The 25,704-nt window shown below is 44.6% G+C and overlaps 2 protein-coding genes across 8 annotated transcripts; one reads left to right on the plus strand and one right to left on the minus strand.

The window, feature by feature from the left end:
* Positions 1 to 3,269: 3,269 nt before the first annotated feature.
* Positions 3,270 to 6,434, minus strand: LOC106560249 (tripartite motif-containing protein 16). 2 transcript variants are annotated; one of them, XM_014122913.3, is made up of 7 exons: positions 5,702 to 6,429; positions 5,344 to 5,439; positions 4,889 to 5,122; positions 4,572 to 4,731; positions 4,329 to 4,370; positions 4,143 to 4,211; positions 3,270 to 4,042 (listed from the first exon to the last, which is right to left on the minus strand). In XM_014122913.3, exons 1-7 carry the CDS (start codon positions 6,293 to 6,295, stop codon positions 3,507 to 3,509), a joined length of 1,731 nt encoding a protein of 576 aa, XP_013978388.2. In that variant the 5' UTR covers positions 6,296 to 6,429; the 3' UTR covers positions 3,270 to 3,506. The 2 variants fall into 2 exon arrangements, with proteins under 2 accessions (XP_013978388.2, XP_045543602.1); XM_045687646.2 differs by having other exon boundaries at positions 3,872 to 4,042; positions 4,572 to 4,772; positions 5,702 to 6,434.
* A 452-nt stretch (positions 6,435 to 6,886) lies between these two features.
* Positions 6,887 to 23,043, plus strand: nek1 (NIMA-related kinase 1). Of its 6 annotated transcripts, none has more exons than XM_014122897.3 (35): positions 6,887 to 6,983; positions 7,775 to 7,923; positions 8,059 to 8,155; positions 8,554 to 8,651; positions 8,760 to 8,843; positions 8,935 to 9,002; positions 9,111 to 9,197; positions 9,862 to 9,916; positions 10,833 to 11,033; positions 11,202 to 11,274; positions 11,386 to 11,537; positions 11,770 to 11,841; positions 12,179 to 12,238; positions 12,323 to 12,370; positions 12,991 to 13,071; positions 13,206 to 13,432; positions 13,511 to 13,633; positions 13,790 to 13,892; positions 14,125 to 14,199; positions 15,055 to 15,138; positions 15,270 to 15,443; positions 15,538 to 15,717; positions 15,811 to 15,870; positions 16,014 to 16,248; positions 16,406 to 16,534; positions 16,630 to 16,800; positions 16,925 to 17,143; positions 17,271 to 17,376; positions 18,437 to 18,513; positions 18,588 to 18,811; positions 19,835 to 20,001; positions 20,157 to 20,479; positions 20,579 to 20,712; positions 20,822 to 20,954; positions 22,207 to 23,043. In XM_014122897.3, the coding sequence occupies exons 2-35, from the start codon at positions 7,807 to 7,809 to the stop codon at positions 22,218 to 22,220; spliced, it is 4,251 nt and encodes a 1,416-aa protein (XP_013978372.3). In that variant the 5' UTR covers positions 6,887 to 6,983; positions 7,775 to 7,806; the 3' UTR covers positions 22,221 to 23,043. The 6 variants fall into 6 exon arrangements, with proteins under 6 accessions (XP_013978372.3, XP_082813039.1, XP_082813041.1 ...); XM_082956913.1 differs by having other exon boundaries at positions 15,814 to 15,870; XM_082956915.1 differs by lacking the exon at positions 15,538 to 15,717 and having other exon boundaries at positions 15,814 to 15,870.
* Positions 23,044 to 25,704: the final 2,661 nt, after the last annotated feature.

The raw sequence follows: 25,704 nt of genomic DNA on the forward strand, positions 1-25,704 counted from the left end.
AGTTGCTTTACCCAAACTTACATGTACAAACTCCCTCGACTAACCTGTACCCCCGCACATTGAGTCAGTACCAGTACCCCCTGTATATAGCCTCATTATTGTTATGAATTTTATTGTTGCTTTTTACTTTAGTTTATTTAGTAAATATTTTCTTAACTCTATTTCTTGAACTCCATTTTTGGTTCAGGACTTGTAAGTAAGCATTTCACAGTAAGGTCTACACCTGTTGGATTCTGCACATGTGACAAATAAAATTAGATTTGAAAACTTATGTAAATGTAATATTTAAAACAAATTTAAATACATTTTCTAACATTTAAAAAAATCTGTTTTTGTCTTGTCATTATAGGGTATTGTGTGTAGATTGATGAGGGAAAAAAATATTTAATCCATTCTAGAATAAGGCTGTAACGTAATAAAATGTGTAAAAGTCAAGGGGGCTGAATACTTTCCGAATCCACTGTATCACTCCTTTCAACGGTGCCCTACTCCGGAGAGGAAAGCAAGTCACAGTTCTTCTCCCCAGTCATGTGGTGCGGAGCGCACACTCCCTCTGGACAGCAGAAATGCAAAAAATCGACACAATTCCACTTCAGGTCACTTTGACCAACCCAACATTCCCCAACCTCTTCACCATCCAAACTGACACCACATGTGGATCTGCCAGAAGGCAAGGATCCATTCTCTCCAAAAATCTCACTCCCACTGGGCCAGAATCATCTTTGTCATCATCAGGACGAGGCTCAAACACCTGCCACCGCAGTTAATTCATCCTCACTCTCGTCATGTTCAGTTTCCTTCTGTGGCTCTTCCAAAAGCTCTGTATGATCCACCACTCCATATTCACTCAAACCATGTTCCACTTTTCTAATTTTTGTCCTGTCCAGCCATCTTCCCCTTCATCAGATCTTCCAGAAGGCTTGTGCGTTCCCCCATTCCATATTTACTTATAAACTCAGCAAAAAAACAAACGTCCTCACACTGTCAATGGTGTATATTTTCAGCAAACTTAACATGTGTAAATATTTGTATGAACATAAGATTCAACAACTGAGACATGAACTGAACAAGTTCCACAGACATGTGACTAACAGAAATGGAATAATGTGTCCCTGAACAAAGGGGGGTTAAAATCAAAAGTAACAGTCAGTATCTGGTGTGGCCACCAGCTGCATTAAGTACTGCAGTGCATCTCCTCCTGATGGACTGCACCAGATTTGCCAGTTCTTGAGATGTTACACCACTCTTCCACCAAGGAACCTGCAAGTTCCCGGACATTTCTGGGGTGAATGGCCCTCACCCTCCGATCCAACAGGTCCCAGACGTGCTCAATGGGATTGAGATCCCGACTCTTCGCTGGCCATGGCAGAGCACTGACATTCCTGTCTTGCAGGAAATCACGCACAGAACGAGCAGTATGGCTGGTGGCATTGTCATGCTGGAGGGTCATGTCTGGATGAGCCTGCAGGAAGGGTACCACATGAGGGAGGAGGATGTCTTCCCTGTAACGCACAGCATTGAGATTACCTGCAATGACAACAAGCTCAGTCCGATGATGCTGTGACACACCGCCCCAGAGCATGACGTACCCTCCACCTCCAAATCGATCCCGCTCCAGAGTACAGGCCTCGGTGAAACGCTCATTCCTTCGACCATAAATGCGAATCCGACCATCACCCCTGGTGAGACAAAACCGCGACTCGTCAGTGAAGAGCACTTTTTGCAAGTCCTGTCTGGTCCAGCGACGGAGGGTTTGTGCCCATAGGCGACGTTGTTGCCGGTGATGTCTGGTGAGGCAGGTCTGTAAGGCAGGTCGCCTTACAACAGGCCTACAAGCCCTCCTCTCTCAGCCTATTGCAGACAGTCTGAGCACTGATGGAGGGATTGTGCGTTCCTGGTGTAACTCGGGCAGTTGTTGTTGCCGTCCTGTACCTGTCCCGTAGGTGTGATGTTCGGATGTACCGATCCTGTGCAGGTGTTGTTACGTGGTCTGCCACTGCGAGGACGATCAGCTGTCCGTCCTGTCTCCCTGTAGCGCTGTCTTAGGCGTCTCACAGTACGGACATTGCAATTAATTTCCCTGGCCACATCTGCAGTCCTCATGCCTCCTTGCAGCATGCCTAAGGCACGTTCACACAGATGAGCAGGGACCCTGGGCATCTTTCTTTTGGTGTTTTTCAGAGTCAGTAGAAAGGCCTCTTTAGTGTCCTAAGTTTTCAGAACTGTGACCTTAATTGCCTACCGTCTGTAAGCTGTTAGTGTCTTAACAACCGTTCCACAGGTGCATGTTCATTAATTGTTTATGGTTCATTGAACAAGCATGGGAAACAGTGTTTAAACCCTTTACAATGAAGATCTGTGAAGTTATATTGAGTTTTAAGAATTATCTTTGAAAGACAGGGTCCTGAAAAAGGGACGTTTCTTTTTTTGCTGATTTTATGTTCCACTTTTCTCCTTTTTTTCCTGTCCGCCATCTTAACCCCACCTCATGGCCACCTGTGACAGTTGGTGGTGTTGGAAACCAAAATATATTTTTGTTGTGCATCATTCCTTGCATCTTTAGGATTTTATAAATTAACTACACTGCATTGGATCACCTTTGCTGACAAAGAGTGTAATGGACGTGTCGTTTAACGTGAGCCAGTTGTGGAAGATCCTTCTCAACTATTTGTGTGAGGTGCTGGGATTTTCATGTTACTGTATATCATGGACTACTACCGGTCTAGTATGTGAGATGCTGGGATTTTCATGTTACTGTATATCATGGACTACTACCGGTCTAGTATGTGAGATGCTGGGATTTTCATGTTACTGTATATCATGGACTACTACCGGTCTAGTATGTGAGATGCTGGGATTTTCATGTTACTGTATATCATTGACTACTACCGGTCTAGTATGTGAGATGCTGGGATTTTCATGTTACTGTATATCATGGACTACTACCGGTCTAGTATGTGAGATGCTGGGATTTTCATGTTACTGTATATCATGGACTACTACCGGTCTAGTATGTGAGATGCTGGGATTTTCATGTTACTGTATATCATTGACTACTACCGGTCTAGTATGTGAGATGCTGGGATTTTCATGTTACTGTGAGTTGCCTAATATATCATCAGTTCTCAACAACTCTGTACCACATTGGAAGATATGTTTTATAAATAGATACAAAGACTAATAATCAATGTTGTATAAGTCTGACAAATATAGGCCTAATAAATCCTTCCAAATATAACATTTTCTTTTAAAGGAAACATTGACACAGCTATTAGCATATTAATTTATTTCATTCTTGCATAAAAGTAGGTAGTATATACCATTACCACTTTTTTCATAAAATAATTTCTACACTTGGTGGAATGCAGTTTAATTGTTTTTGCACATTATACACAATTCTCATATTTTTCTCAATGTACATTAAACAGTTTGAAGATACATGTAAACTACTCCTTCTGCCTTGCCCTACTCTACAAATGGATTGTGTTGTAATCATCCATTTACATTTAATTCAGGGGGCACAATTTTATCTTGGACTGTATTTTGATCCAGAAAGCAGGATAGAGTGGTTGAGTGAATGTCGTTTTTACTCTATAGATGAGGGTCATTTTATCAGCAATGTTGTAAAATGCTAGAGTTCCTGCCTTGTGATCCAAGAACAGTCCTATTCTCCTAGAGGACCAAGAAGTTAGTTGAATCTGTTTCTTATTCTCACAGACTTGGGCTATATTCCAGTCCAAACTCCAGGATTGATCATAAAATTCTAGAAATTTGGAGAATGCATCAGGGGAGCTGAGTTTTTTTTTTCTGTTTATCCCCTTATATGATACAGCTATGATAGCCTGTATTCCATCCCATTCAACCTCCCAGTAACAGCGCCCTGTCAAAGCCTCTCTGCACAGTACCACAGGCATGTTATCAAATCTATCTGGGTGGTCAGGATAAGGCAGTGCAAAATCATTCCATCCAGCCACTTTGTTGTCCTTAGAGAGAAGGAGGTTTTTATGTGCAGTGTTTTGGTCCAATGTGAGCTGACAGGCATCTGATGGTAGAGAGAAAGCAGATATGATGAACCAGTACAAAATGACCTGGTCTCCGTCTGTCTGTCCCAGTATAAAACGACCTGATCTGTCTGTACTTACATTTCAAAAACTCCTCTCTTGTTGTTGGTTCTTTACTCTCCACACACCTGTCTTTTACCTGGGGTAGAGCTAGAGGGATACAGAAATAATTAACTAACTATAATAAATAATGTTACATGGTCTCAAGCTCAGCTGTGATTGTGCTGATAGAATTTTTGTGTAAATGTATGGTGAAAATGGACTCACGTGGACTAGGCTTTGATGCCTGCAGAATATGAATATCCTGTACTGTGGGAAACAGAGATATAGGCCTAGTGAGTATAGCAATGTACAGTAATTCTATACAGATTCAGATATGTATACAGAAGGCCGTGTTTATTACTTTTTTATTATTATTTTTACTCAATTAAAAGAATGAAAGCTATAGATTGGTCAGTGGAGATGGTTTGAATGTAACAAGGGATTTGACAAGTCTGGTTTGTTGCAAACCTTTTTTAGAGATGTTTGCAAAGGCCCCTTTGCAGAAGTCCTCCAATCGCTGTTTCAGCTCGGCCACAGATTTCTTCACACCTTCAAAAGACACCTGCTGACTCACATTGATGCTGGATGTGTCTCCATATCCAGGGAGGGCTAGGACAGATTGACATCTCTAAACACACACACACACACACACAAGTTGGGTCCTGAGTCCTGTCAGATTCAAAGTGAAAGAAAGTACCAGGGGCATTCCGTGTGAATTTGGCCCCAAAATCATAATTTGTTACAAGAGTCATTGCACCCAGGAGTCTTGTTAATGCCAATATTACCTGGAGGAAAATAATAAAATCTTCTGTTTTTGACAACTGCTCAAGCTCAGTATCTCTCCTCCTCAGCTCTGAAATCTCCTTTTGCAGTTGGTCAACCTGCTCCTCAGCCTGGCCAACAGCAGCCTTCTCCTGTGATCTGATCAGTCTTTTCACATCAGAGTACCACTTCTCAACAGAGCGGATTATTTCAGTAAAGACCTTGTCACTGTCTTCCACAGCTAGCTGTGCTGAGTACTGTTGGGACACACACACACACACACACACACACACACACACACACACACACACACACACACACACACACACACACACACACACACACAGAGAGAGAGAGAAAGAAAGGAGCTGTCTCAATTTGAATCAGGCCCCACACGCAGCTCTGAACACTGAATTTATCAGATAATTGGAGCAGAGTTTGAGTTGTCAGCTGTTGTAGTTCTCTCATCAATACTCACCGTGAGAGACCTCATGGCCTGCTTCAACCACAATAGTTCCTTCTCTTTCCTCATGATTATTTGCTTGTATTTCCTGTGTGTCTCCTTCAGTTCTTTCTGTAGAATCAAAACACTCATGAGTAAAAGGTGCATGGGATTGGAATCAGAGGGCATAAACTTTATTAACTGTAATGGCACTTTAAACAGTAAGGGTGGACTGTTTATTCTTTACCGTTTTGATAGCTGTGTGCACTTCGGACTCAAAGTCCTTTCCTTGTTATCAGTGTTGATACTGATGCATAAACTGCAATTTAATATGTTCAATTCAGCACTTTTATTCCACATACATTTTCATACCCAACATGTAAAAACAGCATACCTGTTTTGCAGTGCCTTCAGCTGCAGCTGAAACCGTTTCATGGCCTTTGTGTACACCCATCAAACACTCGTAACAGATACAACGTTGATCAGTACGGCAGTAAACTTCCAGCAGTTTGTCATGCTGAGAGCATATCTTCTCCTGAAGCTGTATGGAGGCTTCCACAAGTGTGTGTCGTTTTCCAGGGTTGAGTTTGTCATGAAGCTTGAGGTGTGTTTCACAGTATGATGCCAGGCACAGAAGACAAGACTTAATGGCCTTCTGTTTTCTCCCACCACAGACATCACACTCAATATCCCCTGGTTTAGCGTAACAAGGAACGTGAGGGTCAGTTTGGAACTCTTCAATCTTCTTCAGTCTTTCCACTACCTCTGCAAACATGGTATTTTTTCTCAGAGCAGGCCTTGGGCTGAAGGTCTGTCTGCACTGAGGGCAGCCGTAGACACCGATGCGGTCATTTAGATCCCAATAGTCCTTTATACAGCCCATGCAGTAACTGTGTCCACAAGGAATGGTCACAGGGCTCTTCAGTAGATCCAGACAGATTGAACAAGAGAATTGGTCTTCCCCAAATAATGCACACGACTCAGCCATTTTGTGGCCGAGAATAATGTATGTAATGTGTGTCCGGGCGGGCTGGCACGAGGGGAAGTGCAACTATCTCAATTCCTATTGGTTTTGAAAAATAATATTTCCTGTTTCGATTGCACCGCTGAGGGGTGTGGTTTTATCAAGATCTCCAAATGGGGCGTGAAAGATAGACAAGTTATAGCTTCTCTCAGAGAAACTAGCTACAGTACTATTTTTCTTTGCGCCTTATGGTTGCTAAGGAGAATGTCTACTTCAACAAACTCACATACAAACCCTGTACACCAGTTTCCACTAGATAGAACAGCCACAAAGTCAAATTATAAAAGTGTTTATATCGTAAAAACTCATGAAAACAAACATTTGCTTTTTGGTCTTAATTTAAGGTTAGGGCTAGGCATAAGGTTATCAGTGTGGTTAATTTTAGGTTTAGGGTTAGTTTTAAAATCAGATTTTAAAAAGATACATTTTAGCAATAGGCGGGGTTTATGACATTGTGGATGTGGTAACTAGTGACGACCCAGTACTCCGGCTTACTTTTTGATTGACTGTTTTATTAGCCGCTAGGAACGGGAAATTAGCGGAGTCGACCAATGAAACGAAAGCATTGCACCACTGTAGTTAGACAGAGAGCGCAATGGGCATTTTGTGGCAGTACGGAGATCTCTGATACGATGCATCAAATATCTTAGTGGTAAGTACATTTGAGCTAAATTTCTACGATTTCAAAGCGTGTGTTGACAGACTGACAACGGAGCCTGTTTTTAGTGGCTGTCAAACTCTCATTCAAATTCAAGGCTGGTGTTTTTGAGAGCTATCATCCTCAGCCTCCTACTAGCTAGGTGCCAGGCTGTCAACTAGCTAGCTACTAGCACTGTCCAGCAGGCCCATCCTCATCATAGCATGGGAATGAGAACTGTTCATGATAATGTAGCCCAACATTGACAGCATTCGATCCAAAGAAGGCACACGAAAGAGCAAATCATGTATTTTGGGGCGGGGGGGTAAACACAGAGGGTCTCGTGTAAAATAGTATTATTGATGTAAGCTTTAAATGATGGAAACTTATTACACCTGCACCACTACACTCTACTCCTTGAATCATCATCAACATCAATAATGGACAACGAATACAAAGCAGGCAGCCCATATATCCTTACACAGTGGTTTATAGAATAGTACATTAGCCCATATATCCTTACACAGTGGTTTATAGAATAGTACAGTAGCCCATATATCCTTACACAGTGGTTTATAGAATAGTACAGTAGCCCATATATCCTTACACAGTGGTTTATAGAATAGTACAGTAGCCCATATATCCTTACACAGTGGTTTATAGAATAGTACAGTAGCCCATATATCCTTACACAGTGGTTTATAGAATAGTACAGTAGCCCAAAGGTAGTTCTTCTGAAGACGTTCCATGTGTGACCACATACTTTTGGTGGTGAGTAAAAAAACGGTGTTTTTGTGTCCTATCAGCCCCAGAATGAGGAGTCATCTGTTTCAGAGACATGGATAAATATGAAAAGGTGAGGAAGATTGGGGAGGGCTCCTTCGGGAAGGCAATTCTCGTCAAATCCAGGGAGGATGGAAAACAGTATGTCATCAAAGAGATTGGCATCTCCCGGGTAAGCCACAGAGAACTGTATATGACATAATCACCATTTAGCCCTACATGATGTTATGGAAATTATATTACAGCCATAATATGACATGATCAATGTCTTCCATTTCCTCTCCCTTTGTCTCACTTTCTATGGCAGATGTCTAGTAAAGAGAGACAGGAGTCCCGTAAAGAGGTGGCTGTTCTGGCCAACATGAGCCATCCCAACATCGTCCAGTACAAAGAGTCCTTTGAAGGTAAACAACAACCTGTGCACCATGCAGTCCAGTGACCCCAGTTCAGAGGTCAATAGTCAGCAGTGATGGCCAGAATGCCTATATCAATTTCCTTGAGACTTTAGGGTTGTAATATACAGAGCCCTTCACTTGTGGTGTGATTTCTGATGAAGCAACATGATGAATCTCAGTTGGTGTGTGAGACTTGGCAGCAGCTTCCAGAAAAGAAGTAGATTACCTGCCTGGCTCATTAATGAAACTAGAGCTAGACAGACCTCTCCCTCCTGATTCAACCCTGTAGTGTGTGTTTAACTTCAGCCTGGCCAGGGAGATCTAATAATTAGGTTTGTGTGTCTTCTAGCACAGTGTAACACAGACAGGTTGGTTGAACCAATGCTTTCTCTCTGTTTGTTTTCTAGAGTGTGGATGTCTGTACATCGTAATGGATTACTGTGAGGGAGGAGACCTATTCAAGACGATCAACTCTCAGAAAGGAGTGCAGTTCCCTGAGGAGCAGGTAAAACACAATAGAGGCAGGTGAAAATGCCCCCACCCCACAGACAGATTTTTGTCATGGAGGGATGGAGGGCATGAACATGCTTTGACTCTGTCTGTATCTTAATAGATCCTGGATTGGTTGGTGCAGATATGCCTTGCCTTGAAGCATGTACATGACCGTAAGATCCTCCACAGAGACATCAAATCACAGGTAAATAATAAGTTAGAGACCCTATCCCCTGAATTTTGAGCTTATTGTAGTACACATTACTCATCATACTTATATGATTTGGAACTTTTAGAACATATTTCTGACCAAAGATGGAACCATACAGCTAGGAGACTTTGGGATTGCCAGGGTGCTGAATAGGTGAGTCATACAACATACTAAAGAATCTATCCTGTGTTTAGTGAAAAGGGGGCAACTTTTTTGCAATGTTCATCTCCATTTCAGTAACTCCACAATCCTCTTTCTCAGTACTGTGGAGCTAGCCAGGACCTGTATCGGGACGCCATACTACCTGTCACCTGAGATTTGTGAAAACAAACCGTACAACAACAAAAGGTAACCTGCACCCATGTCGGGTTGAGGGGGCATTGTCTCATGATGGGATGTGAACTTTTAGGATTCTCTCTTTGTGCATGTCAATGTGAGTTTGTAACTACCATTTAAAAGGTGCAGAGTTGAATCACCTTAATTGTAGAAATGATTAGTTAATTTGTCACACACACTCAGAATAATGCAGAGTCATTGAGGTGTATGGTGGCTTCTGCCACCATAATTATGTAATGGTGTCATGTATAGCCTTTATGGAGTCAACTTACTGGCTGGTGTACATCCAGAATCCTGAGCAGGACACCTGTATTGATTCTAACCTATTTAAATATGCATCATGTAATCTAATCAACTTCAGTTACATGAGTCTGTATTTGTCTTAATGAACTGTAGCATGCAGCTTCACACTACAGCAGCCTATGGTTGTCTTCTTGTTAACAGGAGGGCCTTTCTTTCCACGTTAGCTAATGTGTAGAAAAGCATCTTTAGCAATAATGTATGTGCAATACTGTGTGAGCGAGAATGTAATGTACCAATCCCAGAGAACTTATCCCTCCTCTCTCCATCTGTATGCTCTCTCTCTCTCCATCTGTATGCTCTCTCTCTCTCCATCTGTATGCTCTCTCTCTCTCCATCTGTATGCTCTCTCTCTCTTTCCCTTTCACTCCTCCAGTGATGTTTGGGCCCTGGGGTGTGTCCTGTATGAAATGTGCACGCTAAAGCATGCAGTAAGTATTTGTGTGTGTGTGTGTGTGTGTGTGTGTGTGTGTGTGTGTGTGTGTGTGTGTGTGTGTGTGTGTGTGTGTGTGTGTGTGTGTGTGTGTGTGTGTGTGTGTGTGTGTGTGTGTGTGTGTGTGTGTGTGTGTGTGTGTGTGTGTGTGTGTGTGTGTGTGTGTGTGTGTGTGTGTGTTATTTAGGTGTGTCTTAAAGTCAGTAACAGAGTGAACCTGAGGCAGGCACAATACGAACGCTCACTCTCTCCCATATATAATGCATGATGATTCTCTCTGGAGGCAGTTGTTTCAGAGAGTCTTTTTTAATGGCTGATCATATCTGCTGAGTATGTGGTCTGTTTAATTCTAAAAAGGTCTAATAATATTAATTACATTTGTACATTTGAGTTATTTAGTAGACAATCTTATCCAAAGCGACAGTCACTTTAAGAATGTTTACATATTCTGCATTACATCTCGTATGTATTCTATTCTACTTTATCTTAGTCTAAGCCACTCTGACATTGCTCGCCTAATATTTATATATTCTTAATTCCTTTACTTTAGATTTGTGTGTATATGTTGTGAAATTGTTAATTGCTTGTTAGATATTACTGCACTGTTGGAGCTAGAAACACAAGCATTTCGCTACAGCCGCAATAACATCTGGTAAATATGTGTATGTGACAAATAAAATTTGATTTGATTTCAACTTACAGTAGTGAGTGCACACACTTTCAGACTTTTGTACTGGTCCCTTGTGGGAATCGAACCTACAACCCTGGCATTGCAAGCACCATGCTTTACCAACTGAGCCACACAGGACCACTATTCATAATGTCAGAAGAGGCCATTAGTGTAATTCTCTTTGGTCGTGTCTGGCCTGCTATTTTAGTTATTAAGGAAGTATACCGTGTGTGTTCCCTCTTAGTTTGAGGCAGGTAACATGAAGAACCTGGTTCTGAAGATCATCCGGGGCTCGTACCCCCCTGTGTCGATCCACTACTCCCAGGACCTACGCTCTCTCATGGGCCAGCTGTTCAGACGCAACCCCCGGGAGAGACCCTCTGTCAGCTCTATCCTCGACAAACCCTTCCTCTCCCACAGAATCTTCAGGTTCCTCACCCCAGAGGTAGGATACACACACCACACACACACACACACACACACACACACACACACACACACACACACACACACAGGGTCCCAGGGACTATTAGCCCTTTGACAGTATGATACACACACTGTGAATCGAGTCTTTTCAGCACAACAATATGACGTTTGGTTTCCTCCCACTCAGATTATCGCTCAGGAATTCAGCCATAGCTTCCTCCACAAGCAGCCTAAAGCAGGTGTGGTGCAGGCAGCATCAGGTAAACACACACACCACATAAAATGCTAACACATTTGAATGAATACACATGCCTCACTCTTACACCAAGAACCTCAACTTTGTAATATAGTATCTTTCTTACCCTCTCTAGCCAAGCGTCGCGCCCCTGCTCCCATGCCCCTAACCCCAGCCCAGAAGATCACCAAACCAGCCGCCAAATATGGAGTGCCTTTAAATGTCAGGAAAGCCTCAGATGCAGCCATGAAACCTGCCGAGCGGAAACCAGCCGTCAAACACAAGATGGTTAGTACTGGAGGAGAGCCAGTGATGTCTTTCAGCCTTCTCAACAGGATGATCCTTTACTGGCCGTGCATCATTGTCTACTGCCCCTCCGCTGAGAAAGATCTATTCATATTGGTTATGAATGTGTGTTATGAAGATGTCTGTCATGTTACACCTCAGTGGGACATGGATGGGCATGTGTGTGTGTGTGTGTGTCCTCTGAGTCTGAACCCCAGTGTTATATGTTGCTCAGGCCCCCGTCCCCCTCCCAGCAGCACCCCAGAGGAGAGTGAGTCGAGTGGAGGAAGAGAGGAGGAAATATGAGGTAGCTACAACAGAGAGAGTGCCTCCTGTAACCTGTATTAACCCCTGGATCTCTCCCTCCTTTTCTTCCTTCCATTAACCCACCCACATAAAGTTCCCTCCTGACGTACATCCCTTTTTTTTTCTTCCTCATCACTCATCCAAACAGAGTGCAGCCCCCCACTTCTCCTCTTCCAGACAGTTTGAATAGCCCTCCCTCTTCTACACCCCTCTTTCTCTTAACCTGCCTAAAGAGTGCTCTTTTTTCCCCCCTGCTTGTATACCTGTTCTATAGCAGTGAACCTCTTGCGTCTTAGTAAGTTCATGGTTTCATGTTGACTATTGTGTTTCCACTACAGGAGGGTGCCAGGAAGAAAAGGATGGAGCTGATCGAGAAAGAGAGGAAACAGAGGGAGCAGGTCAGCTGCGTGTCTAGCATTTGATATACTGTATTACATCTGAAATATGAAAGTTCAGATTGTTCATCTTTATTTGTTCTTCAGATGTTTCTGTTGAAGGCTGGACAGATGAAGAGATTTGAGAGGGAAAAGGTGAGTCAAATCGAATGTTATTTGCCACGTGCTTCGTAAACAACAGTTGTAGACTAACAGTGAAATGCTTACTGACGGGCCCTTCACAACAATGCGGAGAGAAAAATAATAGAAAAAATAACAACACAAGGAATAACGATAACTTGGCTCTATACAGGGAACACCAGTACTCAGTCGATGTGCAGGTGTATGAGGTAATTGAAGTAGACGGGTACATATGGATAAAATGACTAGTCAACAGGATAGATAATAAGCAGTAGCAGCAGCGTATGTGATGAGTCAAAAGAGTGAATGCAAAAGGGGTCAATGCAGAAAGTCTAGGTAGCTATTTGGTTAACTATTTAGCAGTCTTATGACCTGGGGGTAGAAGCTGTTCAGGGTCCTGTTGGTTCCAGACTTGGTGCATCGGTACTGCTTACCATGCGGTAGCAGAGAGAACAGTCTATGACTTGAGTGGCTGGAGTCTTTGACAATTCTTAGGGCCTTCCTTGACAGTGGGGGTAGTATAACCGTAAACAGTAGTTATTTACACTCTGTAACGTTATGACATTGCCGTAGTGACGATCAAACTTAAGCATTTAATGTAATGCTCATAGTGACTAGTGAACTTTGACCCCCAGATAAACCGGATTAACCGAGCTCGAGAGCAGGGCTGGAGGCACGTCCTGAGCTCTAGTGGAGGCAGCAGTCCAGAGAGGAAGGTACAGAATGACCCCCCCCCCCCATCATCATCATCCACTGTGGTTTCACTTCATTAGTACAGTCACTACAGTGGAAATGTTTTATCATCAATCAAAGCTTCTCCTCTCTAACTCACTGTCTTATCTGTCCCCAGTGTTTTGTAGGAGGTGGTGGTATGATGGCTGGGTTTGCAGCTCCTGTCCCAGAGCCCCTGCTTCCTGCTCCATGTCCTGCCCAGGGCCCCACCCCAGGCCCTGCCCCGCTCTCTCCTAGCAGGGGCCCGTATGAACACTACCATGCTCCTCTGGACCAGCTGGCCAAACCTCAGCCCAAAGAGGGTGCCAGAGAGGGATTCACAGCAGGAGGAGACACTCCTGTTAGGTGGGTTCAGCCATCATTTCCTTTTGGTAATTTATTGACTCAGGTGACTGATTGATTGTGTTGTTTTGTATGTGTAAGGGGTGTGCCAGCTGCTGCCAGCTCAGTGCTGCCCAATGGCCCTGCTCGTCTCCCAGACCATGATGCGGTGAAGAGAGAGCTACGGAGGCTAGAGCATGTCACCAAACAAACCCATGTTAGCAGGTCCGTGGTTGGTCACAAACCATTCTAGAAAACATTGCTCTGTCTCTGACTGGCAGTAAAGCTTTGCTTGATATTGGATAATATTTATTAGTTACGAGATACAATGTTGTATCAATACTAGGTCAATTAAATAACTTCCTCTCCAACTGTCTCCAGGCAACGGGGTCACGCAGCAGCTGAACGGGCCAATCAGGTTCAGGAGTTTCTGCAGCGTAAGAGAGATGCCATGCTGAACAAGGTCCGCGCTGAGGGACAGCTGGTACGTGTTCTCCTTCCTGCCCCCATTTCTATACTTCTGCTCACTGAACAATAGGATGGCTCTTTAAAGTCTGTTAAGTTCTCACAAAGGATAACGGGGTTTTTGTATGGTCGTGGTTAATAACCAAAGTGTCGATCTGGAATCAAGGTTGAATTGCATGCTTACCGGAGTTTGGACAAAATGCAGCACATTTTTATACATGTGAACTGTGGTTGAATTGAACGGTGAACAGGGTGCCCGGCAAAACCTGGCAGCCATCTATGGTCGGTCCAACTACAGCAGGCCCAAACCCAACAAAGAGGAGGAGGTAGGAGCCCAGCTCTCAGCTCTGGATGTCCAGCCGGCCTCACCCCATCTGATCCCTCACTCATAACAACATGCCTGGGTTTGGCTTGCCCTCTTCAGTTGTGTCTGCATGACACTACACTCAGACACATCCCCTTAAAGGAATAATCCACTTAAACTATCTTTTTGTATTTTGTTCATTAATCGACTGTTGATACAGTCCCAAAATGTTTTGCATGTCAGCAATCAAGGTTTCAAGATGGACTTTCAAAAAGCAGAACGCTCTTGAAAACCTGATTGCTGACTTTCTTAATATTTTGGGACTGTATATCTTTTGATTGGATTATTCCTGTAACTCTGCAGTCAAAGTCACCCAGCAGCACCTCCCAGTGTCCGACACCCTGTACTGCATGTGCTGTGTCACCAGCTGTGTGTGTCAATGCACAAGTGTGATTCAGACCTCATACATTTGGTGCACCAGTAACAGCTTTTTTCCCTTTCCATAACATATATTTTTGTGCACATTATATGTTATCCCTTTTTTTTTTTAGCTTTTTTTTTCTAAAATAAATTAATCTCAAGTAATTCCAGTGTTTCCTTTTTAGGTGTTTGAGTAACTCAAGCTCTGTTTTTATATATTGCACCAGTGTCTTTTTTGCAGTGTCAAGTATGTGGATGACTGATTTTACGTCGGTTCTTACATGTCATTTGTTATAGGAAACCATTTTAGTGGATTATTTTGTCATTACTTTGTGTATGTTGTATAGCTTTGTGTCATATGTGTAACCTGTGTGAGTCTGATCCGTGCTGTAGCCTCTTAGCAATATGTGAACTCTTTGTTTGCGTGTTAGTATAACTTCTGCAGTTATGTTCTCAGGAGTACCTGTCCCGGCTGAGGCAGATCAGGCTACAGAACTTCAATGAGAGACAGCAGATCAAAGCACGCCTCAGAGGAGTGAAGGTATCCTTCCACCCTTTTAGAACACATCAGCATAACATCCTTTTAATCAGCCTCTGAACTTCTGTCATGTTTTGGCATTTTTGTTTGCGGATAATGGCGGCGTAATCTGGTTGTTCGGGTGATCAATCCAGTACGACAGTGATGGCTCAGACAGCAAGGAGTCCTGTGAGGAGACAGAGCTGAGGAGAAAGAAGATTGAAGCCCTGAAGGCCCAAGCGCAGGCCCGTGCTGCTGTGTTGAAGGAGCAGCTAGAGAAGAAGAGGAGAGAGGCCTATGAGAGAGAAAAGAGAGCCTGGGAGGATCACGTAAGTCCCCATACTCCTCAAGCTCATCTGCTACAAATGTACAGCATGTGTAGGATTAAAATCACTAACATTGATTGTGGTGTGTTTTTGTCAGCTTGCAGCTCGAGGCGTGAAGGTTGGCATGGTAGCAGGAGGTGTAGCAGTAGAGCTAGCTCCTCCCCCTCAGCCTGGCCCCTCCCTCCCTGTACAGGACGTTGTAGCTAGAGCCCAGCCTGCATCCAAACCCTCCACCCCTGTCATCTCCATGACTTCTGCTCTGAAGGATGTGGGAGCAGTCAGTAAACACTTAAAGCTTTCACAGCTATTTTCCTCCATTATTCCATTTTTATTACACATGCTTTTTTTCTCCCATTTGTGTGTCTCCCAGCAGCTTGCGTCTGTGCAGAGCTCTTTTAAAGATGACTTACCTAAAACGGACGTCATTAAGGTGAGTTGGGTCAATAACTTCCAATACAGCACAGTGCTGCTTCACAAAATTACTATTTTACACTGAGGCTAGTTGGTTGTAGTGCCTTTTGGTTTATAGTAAGACAGTGACTATATGTTTGGTTTTATTGGTGATTTCTTCAGAGTGAGAAGAAGGAGATTCTCCGGAGACTGAATCAGAACTTGAAGGCCCAGAGCCCTGAGGAGGAGGTGTCAGCCACACCCCCAGAAGGACTATGCCCCACCCCCCAGCAGAGCCAACCTATCACAGAGGAGAGACTGTCCTCTGGTGGGGACAGGAAGAAGTGGGAGGCTGTAGCTCCGTCTATTCTCTCTGTAGCCCAGCAGACTCTAGAAGAGACCTGTATCAGAACGACTGGTGAGTTATACCATCTGTCTCCTAGAACCGGACTCTTAAACAGAATCTTGTTCGCTATAGAAAGGACTAGGACCTGTTTGAATTGATGGATTGACGAGAACCGTGGATCCATACTCTCACCCCTTTGATTCTGAGCTCCATCTCTCCTTCTCCCCAGGCTCTCAGGCTCTGTCTCCTGAGGAGAGACCGTCCTCTGGTGGGGACAGGAAGAAATGGGAGGCTGGATCTCCGTCTATTCTCTCTGTAGCTCAGCAAACCCTAGAGGATACCTGTATCAGGACCGCCGGTGAATAACCTAGATGCATGCATTCCAGCACAATATCTCCCCCATCCAGACTATCTACATGTATACTAATAGATATCTGTTTGTGTATGTTGTAGAACAGACAGTGGGTGAGGTCATTCGGATGGATGTGCTACAGGACGACGCCCCTAGAAAAGCATGGGGGCGGAGCCCGGATTCTCAGGTGCTGAGAGTTCTACAGGAGGCGGAGCTTCAGCCTCTTACCCAGCTGCTGGGGAATGTCAACATCTGTGAAGAGAAACTCACTGGCGAGTCCTTAATTTACCCACCAACACACACTTACCATTACCAACCACATTCCATACAGACTCAACGTCTAAGTACTAATGAAAAATGTCTAAGTGCTAATGATTCTGATTGGTTCCCATTCAGACAACTTGAATCAGACGGCTAAGATGGTTGGTGTGAGTGGAACTAAGGAAGTGATGCATTCAGAGGCAAGCCCACCTGCTGTGATGTCTGTCGTTAAGAACACAGAGGTCGAAGGTCAGGAAGAGGGGACGATCTCAGTAGACGTGACAGGTCAGGAGAAGAGGCAGGCTATACTAGAAGAGATGCTAAAGACCCCACCCAAACCGATAGAGATGGAGGGTGAGTGAGTGGGTTACATACTATACAGGTTGTCAGATACTGACACTCTTCATCCAGAGACATGCAGTCAGTGTATTATATAACTCCACCTAAATCACTCAGTCAGTTGTTCTCTTGTTCTCTCCAGATCCAGCAGACTTGGAGTCAGTGGTCCTGGAGGAGGGCCCAAAGCAGGCCTCAAATTCCCCAGCTGGAGTAGTGCAGGCCTGGGAGAAACGAGCCCTGCCGCTGGGGTGAGGGTTTACTGGCTCCCCACTGGAGCTGGATTACAGAAATCTAATCCAAGATTAGGTTTAGTTAATCAAGACCTAATGTGATTTTCATTGCCATAAATTAACATTGGATTAAAAACCTGTACCTTTAGGCTAATATGTGACTTGAACTGTAATGAAGCTTAGCCGTAATATTGAGTGTTTCATTTATGTAACTACATGGATCCTAAAATGTAATTCCCAAAAGCAATTATAATGAGAGGACCATAAACAATAACTAGTAATGCTGCATACTCCCAAGAAATGTTGAAATCTCACCTTTCTGATACAATTGCTGAGGTATAGTCACTTTGGAGGGCTCAAGTACACAGTTCAAATATGAAATATTTGATGACGTATTTCCTATTCAACAAAACTCTATGAATAAGGCTTGAAATTGCTCATCTGCTTTCTTAACATAGTATAATCAAATTAGAAAACCACTAACTATAAGATTTGTATGTTTAGTGTTATAGAAAATGTGCATATTTTCTCAAGGTCTCTCTTGATCAAAACATCTGCCCCTCACCGCTGTGAACGTCACACAGATCTCTATCTTGGCTTCCAAAACTAATTAGGAACTCACTCGCCTTTAATCTCATATTCATCTTGTACATCTATGACAAACAAAGTGGAATTATTTTAGATTAATGGCTATAAATCAACCTCTGAATGTGCTATAGTGATGAAATAACACTCTCCTGCTGTGCTATGATGTAAGGATCACAGGCATTTGCTTTGTCAGTGGCTGGTACATATGGTTCAGCCAGGAGTTGATGGACAGTTGGAAGAGCAAATTAAGTGGTAGGAGGGACATCCCAGCTTCAAGTGGTTTCAGATTTCACATCCTAGATTTCACAAAAATATACTGTGTCCGTGGGAAGCAGATCGATTTATAATTGAAAATGTTGGTCAGAACTGGTACCAGAACCACACAGGTCCCCTAAACAGGGGTGTTGACATCTAAGTGGTTTTAAGAAATGTTCATGAAACTCAATTATCAAGAATTATGTCTTGATTTTGTATATCACTCTCCTATTAGGCCACCAGAGGGCAGAGTAACACCAGCAGAAACCAAAGAGGTTGGGGAGAAAGCAGAGAAGCAACCTGAATCCTCCGGTAAGCTGAGAGACAGACTTCTAGAACTAAACTGCCTTTGGTGTCCCATACTCACCTCCCTCCCCTCCCTCTAGGTATAGCACCTGTGTATGAGGAACCTCTGTTTGTGAAGCTGTGCTCCTCGCCGGCCCACCGCCGTACTGCAGCTCTGGTTCTTATGTCAGCCCAGTCGTCCATGGAGGACTCGTCCTCTTCTCTGGCCTCACGCTCACGCTCCGTCTCTCCTCTCCGCTCCAAACACCACAACGCCCTCCTCATCGGCCTCTCCACCGGCCAGTTTGATGCCAACAACCCAAAGGTGAACAACACTTCTTCTCAAGGAGACGAGATAAGAACTAAGGAGAATGAATGGATGTGGAATTGCTAAATAATTATGAATAACTAATAACATAATCGCACTGTTATGGTGACCCTGAACAGCCTCTTATAATAGAACACAAAAACAACACAAGTAACGAGCATATTCTCCTTTATAAAATGAACAAACAACATCTTTCAGAGGTGAATGAAATTGGCTGGTTAATTTCTATCAGCCAGTATTATATATCAATCATATGACAGGATCTGTACCTTCCATCTAATATGATCTTTTATTCTGTCCTCTACGGTGATGTTCAGCTGTGGTAGATTTTAGGAAATGTACTCTGACCCTTCTGCCTGTGCCTGGTGAAATGTGGAGGTTCTGTGGTATTTTTAGGTTTTGATTCAGTCTTTTATTAATGAAGGGCTTTGGAATGGAGCCAGTCATATTAATCACATGGTCTGGAAGAAGGCATGATGAGAGAGGCTATTTATCTTTCTGCATCTTTCATGACATCCATCAGGGACGGAGGAGAGAGACAGGCGAAGCGCCCTGTTATTTTTTGTAGGGATGGGTGTGTCGGTGTGTCGGAGTTCCAACTTTGAGCCGTGTGTGTACTCTGGTCCAGCTTTGAGCCCTGCATGTATGTGTTTTCAGCGACGGCTCTCCCTGGACAAAGCGTTATTAATGCAATTCTTCCACATCCCTGATGTGTCATCATACCAGAGGCCACTCCACTGACCAGCCTCACGCATGCACACACACCTGCACACATGGCCTTGAACATGCTCCAACTGACACCTCAACTGGCCCCAGGTTAAAGGCATTTTTCACATATTACAATTTGATTAATTTCCTTGATCTTCTGGGCACCTGACCTGCACTACAACTTATTTATGGCAAAAAAACGAATCCTGGTGCAAACTTTTAAAAAAGTAAAGTTAGTGCTAAAAATCTGCATCTGTGATATTTATTTAGCCATGGTGGGTGTGTGACCGGTGCTTTACTGTTTGTCCTCAGATGCTGCGTACCTGCTCTCTACCAGACCTCAGCAGACTGTTCAGCTCTCTACAGGATGCAGGAGGGGCCAACGGGGCGATTGCCCCTGACAACAATCTGGAAATAGAGGACATGGAGGAAGAGGAGGAAGAAGAGGCCAAAGAGGATGAACAATCAGAGACTGAAGAGTAAGACACTCATTGCACTACACATGAGCACACACACAGTGAGTATATGTATAATACATAGAAACCCAATTTCACTTCTCTGTGTTCTGTGGAACATGCTTTGTGCAGTTTGAAAACATGACGTGCTATGAGTACTATGAGCTGTGTTCTCTCAGTGTGTATGAGGATGATGACTTGAGGGAGCTAAGGGCCTCCATGGAGAGACTCCTGCAGGAGGAGCGCAGCGAGGAAGATGAGGGGGGATCTGGCTCTAACTCTGGTAGTCCTCCAGAGGAAGAGGGAGGCGATGGCTTTAACGGCAACCCTGCTGAGGATGAAGATGATGAGGAGGAGGAGCTGAACGGGATGGCTGTGGATGAGGAGGAGGGTTCTAATGGGAGTCCAGGTGATGAAGAGGCAGGACACACACTCACCAACGGACTGGAGGAAGAGGAGCACCACAGCAGTGAGAGCCAGCTCAATGAAGAATGGCAATCGGGTACATTAGTAATCCTTCCTTCATCCACATGCACAATACTGTAGCTCCAATGCATGCAGCCAGAAGCAGATTGTCAATAGGATTGTGTGTGAACAACAGATGACAGTGGTGAGGAGGAGGATGGTGCGGCTGAACAGCAGGACAGCATATTCAGCCGTCTGGAGGAGCTGCGGTTTAACCTGGAGCAGGAGATGGGCTTTGAGAACTTTATAGAGGCCTACAACAAGATCAAGGTATGGATGGGACCTGCTTACCCTCTACCCTCCTGAAGTCATTCATTATCTAGCATACAGCAATTACACATGGTCATTGAATTTTCATGATGTCATTGTACCATTAAAGGCAATTCATGAAGATGAGGATGAGAACATCGACATGGGCCCCGACATGGTACTGAACATCCTGGGGACTGAGCACCAGCACCTGTACCCCAACATCCTTCACCTGGTCATGGCTGATGGAGCCTACCAAGAGGGTTAGTATCTGAATCCTTGTCTTTCTCGTGTGTGTGTGTGTGTGTGTGTGTGTGTGTGTGTGTGTGTGTGTGTGTGTGTGTGTGTGTGTGTGTGTCCCACCTTCTCTTATTCCCCCTTTGTTTTGATGGCTCTCTTTTCCCTCATGTTTAAATCATGGTCCCATACGGGTTTTTCTATTAATTGTTGTGTTCAGCCAGTGTGCTGATTCCCTATTAAACAGGTTTTCCCAGAGCGCTAGACTGCGTGAGCGAGCCAATAAACCCTTTAATCTAATCTGCCCAATCCTATTCTCCCCTAACGCCCCACGGGGTTCTATTCAGTCACTTAGGGACTATGTCGATGTGAAACACACCCTAAAGACTGTCTGTCTGTCTCCCCCGCCTCACCCCTGTGCCAAGTCAGCTGTCAGACTCTGGGGGAAGGGAGGGGAGAGGGAGTGTTTCATTTGTGTCTGATGGAACAGAACGGAACTCCCCCAGGACATGAGAGCAGAGGCTTCAGACAGCTCTCAAGCTCTCTCTGGACTATCTCTATGCTCTCTCTTTGTTTTGTTCTCTCTAACACTTTGGATAAAATTAACACTTGTCTTTCTCTCCCTCCTTACCACTCTATTCTGTCTAGATGTCCAGTGCTGGTCTGTTTGTCTCTAACAGCCTTGCTCCCTCCCTTTCGATACATTTTTATTTGATCTCATGTGTGACTCAAGCCCTTCCATTTAGGCAGAGAGGGTAATGTTAATGTAGCCGGGCACAGGCAGGAGGGTTTCTCTCTGTGAAGCTGAAGGCTTCTGATTTCAAACTCTTTTTACTCTGCTGCTTGAAGTCTGTCTGTAATGGGAATTAGTCTAACCTGTCGCTGAAGATTAGAGCCTCCATTGATTCTTAAAGGGTTACATGTCTGAATGGAGTGTGTTTGACTGTTTGACTGTTGGACCTAAGGGGGTGATCCTGATGAATGTTGTGTTATGATCGTTTTGTCTTGTAGGGTGCCAGATTCACACCTTTTATAGTGTTCAGGGTTTAAGGTCACTGACTTGGGATAATGGAAATGTGAATTTAGTAATAAGGACTGCAAAAGGGATGTGCTCAGCTTCTCGCCCATCACCTCAGATTAAGAAAGCTGATTTGACCTGGGGCTCTGATTGTACTCAGCCACTCTCATGCTACTGCCTATCTAATGACTCATTGGTTTTAACATGCAACTTCCCATCTCTCTCTCTCTCTCCATCCCCTCTTCCTCTTCATCTTTTAGATAATGATGAATAGGGGTTATGCGTCCAAGCCGCTGGCAGCTTCTGACAATCTGCTAGCCATCTGATGTCTTCCCAAGGTGCACTGCATGTGGTAGACGACTCTCTGCGTGGAGGGTTGGGGCCGTAGATGGATCTGGGAGGGGTTGGAGCCAGGCTCTGGCACAGTTGCATGATTGAATAGGCTATCTAGCACACTGATGTCTGTATTTCCTACTTCCACTTCAAACCCCTGACTCACTCTTTTTTAACTTCATGTTCATATGAAAGTGCATTATCAAGTAATACTTTCTGGTAACCAAAGTTAAATGGAAGGTTTCGTCAAACATAAATCTGTCTGTATCTGTTGGAATATATTCATGGACCAGCACCATATTAAATGGTCAATTTAAAGGTCAAACAGGTGATTGTACCTCTGCTATTCCTAATGCTGGGGTTAGGACCACCCAGTCACCATCCTCACAATACAAACCAGGTCAACTTCTATAAACATGCAAAACATATTTTCCATAAAAACCCATTGGACCTTCTTTTTTTAATTACTTTTTCATACAGCTAAATGTTATCTAATGCATTTTCACATTTCTTACCTGTTCCGTTAACCCAAAAATATGTGTTCAGCTCAAAAGGAAGATTACTTTTTGTTTAAGGATGTTGGCATGGTAGCAGCTGCAAGGGACTGCTACTTGTTTGCTTTATGTCAAGTCAGGTTGTTACTCTGTTAAGAGACTTGTGAAGATATAAATTACTGGTAATGATATCAATTTTAAAGCGTTATTCTTATTTGATAATAAAGGAAATATTGTAAATAAATGCTTTTTGTAATCTTTATGATTTAAGTCTTGTTTGGTGTTTTACTGTATGCATTTTCATATGTTTGTGTATAATGACTCTGCATAGATCCATTACACTCAAGGACTAAATACAAATAAAGAAATAATATACTTTGTGATACTGCATGTGGTGAGCCCTACATCTCTACAGGTAACTTTCTGGGGGTTGACTCTCACTGAAGGGGACAGGAGGGACCTGTGTGGGCCTGTGTTGTCCTGTCCATCAGGAACCACTGTTCAGCTGCGATCAGACTACAGTGGGAGAACCCTACTGTGGATTTCCCCTGACCCAAGGCATACTAAATGACAAAATTCTAATAACAAATACTCTCAGACCACAGGGACCGCTATAGTCCCTGTGCCTAAGAAAGCGAAGGTAACCTGCCTAAATGACTACCACCCGCAGCACTCACGTTGGTAGCCATGAAGTGCTTTGAAAGGCTGGTCATGGCTCACATCAATACCATCATCCCAGAAACCCTAGACCAGCTCCAATTTGCATACCGCCTCAACAGATCCACAGATGACGCAATCTCACTCCACACTGCCCTATTGCAACCTGGACAAAAGGAACACCTATGTGAGAATGCTGTTCATTGACTACAGCTCAGCGTTCAACACCATAGTGCCCACAAAGCTCATCACTAAGCTAAGGACCCTGGGCCTGAACACCTCCCTCTGCAACTGGATCCTGGACTTCCTGACGGGCCGCCACCCAGGTGGTAAGGGTAGGCAACAACACATCTGCCACGCAGATCCTCAACACGGGGGCCCCTCGGGTGCGTGCTTAGTCCCCTCCTGTACTCCCTGTTCACTTACGACTGTGTGGCCAAGCACGACTCCAATAAAATCATTAAGTTTGCTGACGACACAACGGTGGTAGGCCTGATCACGACAACGATGAGACAGCCTATATGGAGGAGGTCAGAGACCTGGCATTATGGTGCCAGGACAACAACCTCTCCCTCAACATGAGCAAGACAAAGGAGATAATCGAGGACTATAGTAATGACCCAAATTCACATCGACGGGGCTGTAGTGGAGCGCGTCAAGAGTTTAAAGTGTCCACATCACCAGCAAACTATCATGGTCCAAACACCAAGAAAGTTGTGAAGAGGGCACGAAAATGCCTTTTCTCCCGCAGGAGACTGAAAAGATTTGGCATGGGTCCCCAGATCCTGAATAAGTTTTACAGCTGCACCATTGAGAGCATCCTGACCAGTTGCATCACCACCTGGTATGGCAACTGCTCGGCATCCGACCGTAAGGCGCTACATTACATTACATTACATTTACATTTAAGTCATTTAGCAGACGCTCTTATCCAGAGCGACTTACAAATTGGTGCATTCACCTTATGATATCCAGTGGAACAACCACTTTACAATAGTGCATCTAAATCTTTTAAGGGGGGGGGGGTTAGAAGGATTACTTTATCCTATCCTAGGTATTCCTTAAAGAGGTGGGGTTTCAGGTGTCTCCGGAAGGTGGTGACTGACTCTGCTGTCCTGGCGTCGTGAGGGAGCTTGTTCCACCATTGGGGTGCCAGAGCAGCGAACAGTTTTGACTGGGCTGAGCGGGAACTGTGCTTCCTCAGAGGTAGGGGGGCCAGCAGGCCAGAGGTGGATGAACGCAGTGCCCTTGTTTGGGTGTAGGGCCTGATCAGAGCCTGAAGGTATGGAGGTGCCGATCCCTTCACAGCTCCGTAGGCAATCACCATGGTCTTGTAGCGGATGCGAGCTTCAACTGGAAGCCAGTGGAGAGAGCGGAGGAGCGGGGTGACGTGAGAGAACTTGGGAAGGTTGAACACCAGACGGGCTGCGGCGTTCTGGATGAGTTGTAGGGGTTTAATGGCACAGGCAGGGAGCCCAGCCAACAGCGAGTTGCAGTAATCCAGACGGGAGATGACAAGTGCCTGGATTAGGACCTGCGCCGCTTCCTGTGTGAGGCAGGGTCGTACTCTGCGAATGTTGTAGAGCATGAACCTACAGGATCGGGTCACCGCCTTGATGTTAGTGGAGAACGACAGGGTGTTGTCCAGGATCACGCCAAGGTTCTTAGCACTCTGGGAGGAGGACACAAGGGAGTTGTCAACCGTGATGGCGAGATCATGGAACGGGCAGTCCTTCCCCGGGAGGAAGAGCAGCTCCATCTTGCCGAGGTTCAGCTTGAGGTGGTGATCCGTCATCCACACTGATATGTCTGACAGACATGCAGAGATGCGATTCGCCGCCTGGTTATCAGAAGGGGGAAAGGAGAAGATTAATTGTGTGTCGTCTGCATAGCAATGATAGGAGAGACCATGTGAGGATATGACAGAGCCAAGTGACTTGGTGTATAGCGAGAATAGGAGAGGGCCTAGAACAGAGCCCTGGGGGACACCAGTGGTGAGAGCGCATGGTGCGGAGACAGATTCTCGCCACGCCACCTGGTAGGAGCGACCTGTCAGGTAGGACGCAATCCAAGCGTGGGCCGCGCCGGAGATGCCCAACTCGGAGAGGGTGGAGAGGAGGATCTGATGGTTCACAGTATCAAAGGCAGCAGATAGGTCTAGAAGGATGAGAGCAGAGGAGAGAGAGTTAGCTTTAGCAGTGCGGAGAGCCTCCGTGACACAGAGAAGAGCAGTCTCAGTTGAATGCCCAGTCTTGAAACCTGACTGATTAGGAT

Source organism: Salmo salar, chromosome 10, assembly GCF_965601325.2.
Source record: "Salmo salar chromosome 10, fSalSal1, whole genome shotgun sequence".
NCBI classification, from domain to species: Eukaryota; Metazoa; Chordata; class Actinopteri; order Salmoniformes; family Salmonidae; genus Salmo; species Salmo salar.

What these genes read in the sequence shown, in the direction of transcription:
- LOC106560249 (XM_014122913.3), bottom strand. Translation starts at nt 6,295, where the DNA reads ATGGCTGAGTCGTGTGCATTATTTGGGGAAGACCAATTCTCTTGTTCA. An exon ending in TGCAAACATCTCTAAAAAAG is followed by an intron (nt 4,371 to 4,571) that starts GTTTGCAACAAA and finishes TGTTTCCCACAG; the next exon opens with TACAGGATATTCATATTCTG. An exon ending in AAGAGAGGAGTTTTTGAAAT is followed by an intron (nt 4,043 to 4,142) that starts GTAAGTACAGAC and finishes CTCTACCATCAG; the next exon opens with ATGCCTGTCAGCTCACATTG.
- nek1 (XM_014122897.3), top strand. Translation starts at nt 7,807, where the DNA reads ATGGATAAATATGAAAAGGTGAGGAAGATTGGGGAGGGCTCCTTCGGG. An exon ending in AGAGGAAACAGAGGGAGCAG is followed by an intron (nt 12,239 to 12,322) that starts GTCAGCTGCGTG and finishes TTTGTTCTTCAG; the next exon opens with ATGTTTCTGTTGAAGGCTGG. An exon ending in AGAGAGCCTGGGAGGATCAC is followed by an intron (nt 15,444 to 15,537) that starts GTAAGTCCCCAT and finishes TGTTTTTGTCAG; the next exon opens with CTTGCAGCTCGAGGCGTGAA.